Source organism: Dromaius novaehollandiae, chromosome 2, assembly GCF_036370855.1.
Source record: "Dromaius novaehollandiae isolate bDroNov1 chromosome 2, bDroNov1.hap1, whole genome shotgun sequence".
NCBI lineage: Eukaryota > Metazoa > Chordata > Aves > Casuariiformes > Dromaiidae > Dromaius > Dromaius novaehollandiae.
Window position 1 is genome coordinate 30,137,190 of NC_088099.1, and position 11,219 is coordinate 30,148,408.

Below are 11,219 nucleotides of genomic sequence, written 5' to 3' on the forward strand. Positions count from 1 at the left end.
AAAAATACAGCAGCATCTGTTCTCCTTTGATATGTTAGTTGCTGTGAAGAATGTGGAAGTGGTTACTGCTATTTTGACAAATGCACTTATTTCTCTTTTTGTTGCCTGGTGTGGCACAAGGGGAACACTGGCGCAATAGCATACAGCAATAATTTATTAGTGGTTTAGGGATGTGGGCCCAGAACAAATTCTAGACAAAAGAAAAACATGTTTGGGTTTTACAGAGTGCCTTGGCTACAGGAACAAAGCTGTGATTGGGTGTGCAAATATTTGGTATTTCAATTGTCCCAGTTGGGGTGACAGCTGACAAATGGTCAGAGTTTGTTTTTAATTATCACCAAAAGGAAAAAGGCCTGCTGTTTTAAAATCTGCAACTGATTTTGCAGCACAAGGCAAGAAAAGATATTTAACAATAGAGGATACTTTTTCTTAATGTTAGAATATGTTGAAAGCACTATTACTTCCAAATATTTATAGTATTTAGCTAATTTTGTAATTACACTCAATCAAAAAAGTATTTTGTTCCAATTGTTTTGCATCCAATGATCATTATTAAAAAGCCAGCTACTGTCCTCACTTAATACTAATTGGTGTAATTGATTTCAAAGTTATCTTCTGCATTCACGCATTCACACTAGGAAATACAACACATATACTGTGACAGGTGTTTGTGATATTTGGCAAAGAAGGTTTTTTAATATATATCACATTAGTGTTCAGAGCATCCATGAGATATCAGGGCTGATTATGATAGATGTATGAACATAGAGAAGTCCCTGCCCAGAAAAATGATAGGCATCATGCAAGGGGATAGAGAAACCTGTTACCTAAAAGAAGTTGAGTGATTTGTCCAAGACAACCCAAACAATCTCTGAGAGGGCTGGGGACCAGTCGTAGCTGTTAAGAGTCTGTATCTAGTCCTTCAACCACTATGCTATCATTTAACCAAGGTAAGAAACAATATTGTGAAGACCTGCTGGAATTAGTATATGTACAAGTTTAAAATTGTGTCCAAACTTTTACCTATCTGGCGTTTTGTTTATTTTTGGTGGCAATTGCTGTATGTCGGTTAAACTGATTTAGTTAATAAAGTTTTCTTACGAATATACACGAATCTGAACAGCCATTTTTTGCAGGAAGCATAACTTGTCAGACCTCAAATAGCCAGAATGTTGTCTTTTAAGTAAAAATCATGAACTTCCAAATAAAAATTTGCCCCTTCTGGGGTAGCTAAAGTGGATTCTTGTGGTCAAATGAGAGAGACTGTTCCGCATAAACTTGTCTTCCATTGCAAGAAATAATAGAGGCAAGAACACAAAATGTGTTTTCCATTTTTGTGAGGCCGTGAGTATGTGATCTTCTCCTTTTGTGAAAGGGGAGATTTTTTTTTTTCTCTCTTTTTTTTTTTTTTTTTTTTTTTTTGTCTTCTAGCTAAATCTCTGGTGCCAAGTTCTAATGCAGTATTCAGTACCTCGGAAAGTTTCATAAAGGCGGTATCCACGCAGGAGAAATAGCTTGATCTGCTAATATACCATCGTCCTTCCAACAGTGTCTAGCCTGCTTTTGTGGATTCATATAAAGGTTATAGATTTATGGCAAGTGTGGCTTTCTCTAGTAAAAACTTGAAGGCTGTTTGCAAACTGCCACCTGAAGTAGACACATAGAAGAAAATTTGGATAACTATATTCTCCTTCCATTGAAGTCCATGGCAATTTTGAAATGAATTTCAGTGGGAGCAGAATGAGGTCCGGTGACAATGAGTCACTGCTGCCAGTAGCTGGAATAGCTTTTTGGTTTTACATTGCACAGGTGTTCAGTGAACTGGGAACTGTCCAAAAGATTTGGAAAAATGATTCTAATAGAAGTTGCCAGCATTAACACTAGTTCTTACAGGCATATTCTGACTTTGTAGTACTTGCTGGGCTAGAATGATTAGTTATCTGTACTACTACAAGCTTTCCACATGAGATCCCCAGCCAAACTTTGCGGACAGAACAGGCAATCTCATTAATTTTCTCATACTTTCTGTCTTTTCTGGGGGCAGGAAATTCTGCAGGTGATTTAGTTAAGCAGTTTCAGCGCTTTTGATCCCACATATTTATGGTTTTACAAGTAATGGATTTTTTGGTTTGGCCACTGAATTAAGAAACTGAAAGCAACTTTGGTTTAAGGTGACCAGAAAGAATTTTTGTTTTCAGACAAACAAACAAAAACTTGCTTAGTTTCAGTTTTCTTAGCCCTTTTCTATTCTCTGTAATAAAAATGGGTCAATTTCTAATTGAGTTTAAATTTTAATTGGAAACATTGTTTTGAAAAAAATTCGGAATACTTTTGTTTTAAAAATATTGAAAACGTTTAGGCTTTTCTAGTTTATTTTTTCTGGCTAATACTAGCTTTTAACTTGTGCTATTTGTGAAATTCATACATGCTTTTTTTCCTGAGGCTATGTATTTTTGTATGTTCTATGCTTAGCAAAATAGTTTTTCCCCAACACGGTTATCAGTGCATAAGTCATTCCTCTTGCCTCAGTATTTAATTAAAAAATACAAAATTTACAAAATGCTGGTTTTAAAAAGTACAACCTTAAAACCTCCATTTGGTTTGGAAAAAGTGGTTGTTGGCATCTGATATGACTAGACTTACATGATTAGAGTAGGTAAGAATTACAGCAGTTCATGTAGCTTTCAGATAACAGAGATACAGAGTTAGAGGTATATAAAAAAAAATTCTCTGATGGGACAATTTGAAAATACCGGACTAGGTCAAAAAAGAGAATCCTTGCAGATTAAGGGAAGGCATAGAGAAAGAAATGAATAACCAAGGCTGGACACAGTCTTCCATTATCAGCAGTCTATTGTGTAGTTTTCCAGCCTGAGCTTTCTTGCACTTCCAGTGGATCTGTCAGTTGCACTTGTCAGAGACTATGCTAGAGCAGAAGACTAGGGATCTAAATCCAGTAGTTGCTTGTTACTTTACTTAAGCAAGACGAAAGAAGTACCATACTTGTTGGGAAACTCTGATTCTCCTTAGGACAACTTACTCAGGTATTCATAACGAGCAGCATAACTCAGGTGGTGCTGGGGGCCCAGTGGATTTACCTGATATGGAGAAAAGAGCTGCACTTACTTTTTTCACTCTTTTCTCTTCCTTGTCATCAGAACGTATCAGCTATTTTGGTCCAAATATATGAATTGAACCATATGCTGGTAATAGTGGACTATGTGTTTTAGAAGTTGATGGGACTGAATGATTTGAACAAAGCTAGGAACCTGGTTATCTTATTGTGATTTTTTTTTTCTTTTTTAGTTAGAATAGACTTTTACTAACCATTTTTAAATACAAACTTCCATACTGTTAGACAGGAGGCAGCTCACAGTGAATGAATTCAAAAGCATAATACTGTGACATTAGTAATGGGGTGGGAACATCACCCGTTAAGCTGAGCTGCTCTGGAAATTTCACATTACACAATAAATCTATGTACTAGGAAATTGTTCTTAGCTTAAGAACCATGTTTACATAACATGACCGCTGTGAGAATGGTTTTAGAGGTCTTTCTCGTGAGCAGAAGAATAAATGATCTTAAATGGGCATTTTATCAAGTCCTCTGGAAGGATCTTAAGCATACAAACTTGTGCACTAGCTCTTAGAGAGACTAAGCATGTGCTTTTTCTGCTGAGAAAGTGCTCAGCCCTTTGGCAAGTCAGGTTTTCATGGTAGTTAGTTGCTGAAGAGTGTTATTTAGGCAATCACTGCCTGAGCTTGGAGGAAATCCTTGAAGTGCTGAAGAAACTTCAATTAAGTACCATTAAGCAGTCAACTACAGTAAATGCAGTAGTTTTTAAAGGATCTCTCTATAAGGCGATTGTGCAGAACCACTCTTCTCAAGGATACTTCCAGGGAGATGTCTTGCTTTCCCGATCCTCCTGGTGCACGTACGTACTCCATCTGCAGTGTCCGAGGTGGCCCTGGCTCCTCATCTCACTGCTCTGTTGCGTGCAGGTGCTGGGGAGGAACATTGGCATCTTTCACATGAGTGCAGGAGTGAGGATCAGCAGCAGTCTGGACTCTGTTAGAAACAACTCAGATTTTAGGGCTAAAGTTTTCTGTTGTTTGTAGTGTGGCTGAGTGTTGGCAGGGGGTGGGGAAGGGATTATCCTGGCACCGAGGTAATGGAGAAGGGGCTTAACTACTCCATCGTTTCTGCTCCAGTTTAATGACCTCTACTGTTGAAAGCAAGGGAAGAATCCAGGTAGCATGAGATGTTACAGCATCTGTGTGGGTCTGCTGAGATCAGTTCCCAGGCGAAGCAGATCCCCTGCACTTCTGGATGTGCAGCATAATGTACGCAGGTCTGCTGCACAAGGGCTTTCCACACAGTGCAGTCACTTCCTTGCCCATGGAGGACGGCTGTGTCTTTGATAGCCAATATGCTGCTGAATTGAGCTTCTGAAATAAAAATCTCCAGGCTGGGTTGGCATGGGAGGCCAACAGTGGGAAGGAAGAAGGTGAAGAAAAACAAAAGAGAGATGAGATCTTAGATTTTAGGATGCATTACACTTAAAATTCTGAGACTGTTCCACTGATGGGCAACATAAAGAATTAGTTTTACAATTTGAAGTAAGTTCTGTAGTAAAATAATTGGATTGGTGAAGCAATCTCACTCTCTCTAAATTGCTTTCCTAGGAGTCTATCCTGAATGGGGCTATGCAGCTCTTTCTGATATCTGAGCATCCTCAGTTCTCATTGACTTCAGTGGGAATTGAACTCCTCACTAGGTAATTAGTCCCTTGTAGGTCTGATTTTTCTGCTGCAAACTGGAAGTTGCCTTTACTTTCAGTTAGCAGTCATAGCCAGTACTCTTCAAGTCCAAGCATTAGCATGCTTGCATCATTTGATAACTTTTTTGTGAGACTTGTACTTAAGCATCTGTGAATATGTTCTGTTCCTTGCTACTTCCTGTGGAGAGGATCCATGATAGTCTTGTTACACTGACTGCGTTATGTCAGCAAATAAAGCATGCAAAATACCTGGTGGTAGCCCTTTCCAAAAATAATCCTGTCAAAAGCCAACAAGACAGTATTTTATTTTTTAAAGTAGAAAGCATTTTGCCTTCAAAAAGGAAAGAAGGCACTTCAAAACATATTGAGAGGACAACTTTGTTAGAGTGGAGGATAAAGGAAATAATGAAAGGGAGATTTTCTACCTTTCCTTTCCATGAGAGAAGACCTGCTGAAATGTGATATATCTACAGTCCTCATGTTGCTGAAGCTCTAAATGTTTTTGCTCTCATTCTCTCCATTTGTGCTACTGCACATTTTGGGATGATGGATTGTGGAGCACTGGGTGTTGAGATGAAGAGAATCAATATCATGGTACAAAAGATGAAATAACTCTGATAGAACATCAATAAGGGCTAAAAGTTGCTATAGGGATTTGAATCTTAAAGAAGAGCTTGAGGAAAGTATATTAAGTAGGATTCACTACTTCTCACCTTGCACTTACAGCCTTTATTCCATGAGTAGAGCTCGCTTGGGGGTTCTTGTCAAGTACAGGGCTGGAGGAGTTGTTTCTTTTCAGTGTCTGTATAGAGCCCAATGCAGTGCCGCCTGGGCGCAGGGTCTGCTGAGCATTGTCACAGCGTCATTGCTGTCTAACACCATAGCTGGCGTGAGCAAGAGTGGAAGAGTTGAGCACTGGTAGTCTGGTGTGATGTTAAAGGGGCTCAACCCATGCAAACTGAAGGGGAGTAGAACTTTTATCATGCCAAAGTTATTCACTGTTTAAGAGAACTGGTGTACAGACTTGCAACACACACGGGTGCATAACCAGGCATGCTGCCAGCCAAGAATGTTCCCGTGTAACTCCTGTTTGCCCTAGTGTTAGCACTGTACAGTACCACATTCAGTGATTTGTCAGAATGCAGTCTGGAACATTTGATCCCAAGTACAGAGGATTGTTTGCTGATTAACATACTCTTCAAGATGAAGAAGGGTGTCTCACGCAAAATAGCCACTTCCAAGCAGAACACCAGTGGGTTTTTTTGCTCAGGTATGGACTAAATGAAGTTACTCTCATGTAATTCTGAGCTATAAAACAACAAAACTGGAGAATAATTGAATCATTTGCCATGCAGATGGAAATCCAGGGGGGAGATATTTTTCTTCCCATAGTACAAGGATATATTTGATGACTTCTATTACTAAATGATGTACACCTTGCAAATACACAGTAGAATCGTGATTTCATTGCTAGCTTTCATAAGGATCTTTATGCAGGAGGCACACCTGAAGCACTACATTAGATTTTTATGGTGAAAGATGCTATTGAAGGTGAGTGAAGGTATCACAATATGCCTCCTAACACATCTGCTGTAAATTCTGAATGTTCCTGTCCTCATGGTTATCTTCTTTCTCAAATGTTTATCAGCACTGCTTTCACAACTTATTTCTTTGTTTTTGTTCATAGCATTAAGCAAAAAAAGCTTTCTGGTTGCACATTGCATTCTGAAATTATATTCATGGCTCTCACGTGCATAATCCATACTGATGTCACACTCTGGTTTTTAATTAGAATTCTGACTCCATGACTTTCATAGTTTAAAAACATCACTAAATAAAACAAGTAGCTTTGTCACAAAGAGAAACCAAAATCAGCTGAGGCAAGTTAAGTTAGAGCCATAAACATTCCTCCTCTGAATTCAAAATGCCTAAAAGATCACTGTTTCAAAATGTAAGTACCACTAAACTAGTATGGGGAAGCTAGGCTGTTAGTGTTGAAAACCTCAAATGTTTCTCTCTGAGCAAATTGTCTGGGAATTGCCTAGTAAAATATGCCTTGTAAAAATAAAGCTATTAAAGCAAGGTTGGCATCATCATTTTTCTTCCTTCGCAGGTCAGGTGGTAATTTCCAGTACTAACTTTTAGAGTTGAAATAAATTAAGGCAGAAACCAAGGTTAGATTGTACATCTGTTTGCTTAGTTTGTAGCCAAGCCTTTGCAAAAGGATGCAAAGGAATGCACTGTTTTGAAGTACATTAGCATTATTAGTAAGACATTAAAACGCGACATGTTCTAAAAAATATTACTTCTGCCAAAGTATTTAGTTATGTGCGATTCCATCTTCCAAGAGATAGTGTACTTGATCCAGCAATGCATTTAAATTTATGACTAATTTCAAGCGTGAAAACACAGAAGAACTACTCACATGCTTAAAGTTAAGCACAAGGTTAATTGCACAAGGTTAATTGCCTTGCTGTGAGAGGATCAAGTGTTCAGCCATAAGGACCTGACTTCCAATCTCACTGGTTTGTTCAGCAGTGAGACACCTATGAGGTTTCACCCCATTTACACAAGAGTGGTGGAATCAAACACCGCTTAAGCCTTAAATCTAAGAGATGAAATTTTAACCTCCATGATCAGGACTTCTCCCTTAATGTTGCATCTAACTCCTTTGGCAGCTTAAGGTTCATAGGGATCTATGGAGATCCTCCAGGGACTGCTGCTTTGCAGATGTGGCTGGGGTAGGGCCATCAAGTACAAGTAGTGAGACAGCCTAGTTTAGCACAAGGAGATAAACCATGCCCTTTACCATCAGTGTCAGTGTTCTCCCTGAGTTCAAGCCTTTGATCTAAATCAGAAAGACTAGGGACCATAACCCAAGCTGTCCTATATTACAGATGGATGTACCAAGCAGCAGGCTTTTGAGGGATTTAGATCTTGTACTGTTTCTTCCAAGTTCTCAATATACAGTCTGCATCTAAACCTGCAGGTCTGAGTTTTAATGTTTCTTGGGGCAGGCAAGGGCATGAGAAACTCAGACACTTCAAAAAAGCTTCATAAATCACAAAATCCAGTTCCTGCCCAGATTTGCTAATTTACTGAAGGAGACAAAAACCCTTCTCTGGCTTTACTTTCAGGTTGCTCCTATAATTAAAGAGAGGATGATGAAGAAGGGCAGCATGATGCTTGGATACCAGCCTCACCGCGGCAAAGTCAACTTCTTCCGTCAGGTGGTCATCAGCCCACAAGTGAGCCGAGAGGACATGGACTTCTTGCTGGATGAAATGGAACAGCTTGCCAAGGATTTGTAACACTCTTTCCACAGCACCAGGTGCTGCGCTCGTGTGTGATATTTACGGAGAGAGAGTGGCAGCAGCATTCTGGTGCTATCTTGTGAAAGGTAGTAAAGAGCTTGACATATAGCTTGGAAATTGCCATTTTACGTAGTGATGTTAAAGGTCTTTCAGGTAGACTACCCCTCCACAGGAAGTATTTGCTGACGGGGGCTGAAGATGGCCGGGGCAGGCCAGTGCTGGCAGCACCACTGCCATTCTGGGAAGTGTTTCCTGGACAAGGGAGCACTTCTGAAAATGGTATCTATGTCCCAGGGAGGGCAGCTTATTACAGGGTGCCTGTGCACACCGTAGTTCCAACTGGTGACTTACATATGCAGGCAGTACTCCTCTAAAGTTACTGTTAGGAGTGAATTTAGCTCAGGGAGCTTTAAAATGCTAGCTAATACTCTGACTATTCTCTTGATAGTTTAGTTTGGTACGTGTTTAAGGATAGAGGCCTGGCTGATAATCACGCTGATAAGACTGGAAATTGTGGACACCCATGAAGATTTCCTCAAGGCCTCTAAGTAGGACAATTGCCCAAATGTTTCACCATGAAGACGGTCAGGCAGTGGAACAGGCGCCTGGAGGGGTTGTGCAGCCTCTGTCCTCAGAGATTTGCAGGACCTGGCCGGACAAAGGCCTGAGCAACTAATGCTGACCCTGCTTTGAGCAGGCTGAGCTAGTTGACCTCCTAAGGTCCCTTCCAGCCTGAAGACATGATTGGACTCAGTCAGTGTTTGCAAAGGTTTCCCACCCAAAATTTCACTGTAGCTTTAGTAGAGCTAAGAATGTTGGAATAGTATCTCATATTTCTTAACTCTTTGTTAACAGGAAATACCTATCATTTCTGAACTACTGTTCACCTTCCTCTATTTTTAAATTTATTTAGCAGCTTTTGATGCACTTTAAAATTATAACAGAGAAACAATAAAATATATTTATCTGAAAGATAAGTATTTTTATGCATCATGACTATTTATAAAAAATACAGCAAAATGATATATTTGTCAGGGTCTGTTTGATTTTTCCTACAGATCTAAAATGGCTAAATCTCATGTAATAAATGTATAATTTATATTCTGGTACTGAGATTAAGATGGTGGTGATTAATGAAAGTCTGCCTGTGATTTTAGGATGTGAAATGTCAGAGAATTTTTGGTCAATCTTAATTTGAAAAATTAAGTTCAAACTTTGTATTTATGTGTTAAGAATTACAGTATGTGTTAAGAATTACAGTATACTTTTGATTTATTTTTCATTCTAGCTATAAAATGATCCATTTTATAAAGATAGAAATCATAAATGTATTTTTGGAGTGAAGTTCTTGAAGCAAATTTATGGAAATAATCTTGTCTTTCAACTTGTAAATCAGCACGCACTTACTTTGATGTTTTAGTGTTTGTACCCTACTCTGTATTTGAAGTAGCACCGACCAATATGAACTTTTCTACTGTAATGTTTTCTGTATTGCTAAAGGCTGTCTTTAAACACAATGCTTTTTTGTTTTCATTTCCTACATTGTACCAGGATCCAACATTGCATGACATTCCCACTTTCAGTCTCCAGGATGATGGTATGGAAAGTTTAACAAGGTCATAGTCACTCTCAGAGCAGTAGATAGGAGCAATAGTTACTTCATAGCACTTGACGAATGGCTTTAACAATGTACTGGAAATGAATATTCTTGTGCTATTATAGTGAGCCACTGGATTTTAAGCCAAACACCACATTGATATTAGTGGAGAGTTCTACATAAAAATGAATGGCACAATATAGCTGCTGGATTCTGCCCTGTAATACTCGCAGGATTATGTCATCATTTATTACCTCGTGCTTCTGGCTACGTGAGAGGAAGCACTTATGGCTTGCGGCCGTAAAGCTTATTTAGCCTCCCAGCCACTCTGGATGGAGTGCAGAGAATGTAAGGGGTGCTGAATGGAGGGGATGATTTTGCTGTTGCCTTCTGAGATGCACGTAGACTGTTAACACTTCTTCTCTTTTTCAACCTTGAAGGGAAAGATGGAATACAGCACCAGGATTCTTTGATTATGGTCCAGATTCTTGGTGAATTCTTGATTCAGTGGAAGATAAGCCACCTTCCATCAGCTAAGAATTTGTCCTGTGGTGTTTCATGACACCACTACTAGCAAAAAGTGTTACCGTCTTGTTTCTGCTCATGTTAGTGCTTTCCTCTGTTTCCAGATACTGTGACACTCAGGGTACTTATCGGACTGAAGCAGCACAGTTCCTTTCTGTGGTTGTAGTGTCTATAGTATTTTTAAATGAGAGCGAAATGGAACATTTTCGGTGTTTGCAGAAAACAGATTTCAGATCAACATGTGCACTGTTTTCTTCAAAGGTAAAGGTTAACCTTCCAGCATGATGTGAGTAGCTTATCTGATCTCCATATATTTTCTATTGTTTCTGACTCCTTATCATGTCCAAAGCATGCAGTGTGGTGGTCTTATTTCAGGACTGTACAGTCACTTCCTTATAGTTACTTATTTAGGACTGGTATGTACAAAATGTCTATTTTGTACCTGGTGATTTTAATAAAAAGTGAAGTAAATGACACTCCTATAAATAAAGACTGTGTTTGTCATTTGTCAATCTAAAACTGCAGAGATATATATAAAGAAGGTACAAATGAGCTCTCCAGATGGAGGAACAGCAAGCTGTCTGCACAGCTTTAAAATGTGAAACCTAGTTTAACCGTACTTCAGGATGTGGTTTATCTGTGTGCTGTGCCCATATCATTTTTAATAAACATCTTGGATGAAAATGTGTCACCATTTATCTTGCTCTTGATTCCAAATGCAGAATTTAAATTGTTTTTGCAGAAATGGCCATTTTATTTATTTATTTTTAATATTCTAGCTAGATGGGATTGGCCCATGAGCTACCTCTCCTAGTTACTGAGAGCACCATCTTTCAGGGTGCTAAGCCAAATTCTGGCAGCAGTCAGGCAGAGATATAAATCAGTGTAGAAACTGATCCAGTGGCTGTTTCTGTCTTAGCAATTTCTTGTGTCTAGTTTTAATAATCTTTTTTCAATATGGAGCTTTATGAAATGAACAAAATACTTAGAAGGGACACCGAG

At 39.0% G+C, this 11,219-nt stretch overlaps 1 protein-coding gene across 2 annotated transcripts in view; it reads left to right on the forward strand.

Moving 5' to 3' along the window:
- Positions 1-10,901, forward strand: part of GADL1 (glutamate decarboxylase like 1) — an 86,871-nt gene extending 75,970 nt beyond the window's left edge. For both annotated transcript variants that reach the window (XM_026098821.2, XM_064506138.1), the window contains exon 15: positions 7,919-10,901. In XM_026098821.2, the coding sequence (XP_025954606.1) occupies positions 7,919-8,092 (174 nt within the window). In that variant the 3' untranslated portion in view covers positions 8,093-10,901. The remainder of the gene's footprint in view (positions 1-7,918) is intronic.
- The last annotated feature ends 318 nt before the right edge of the window (positions 10,902-11,219 follow it).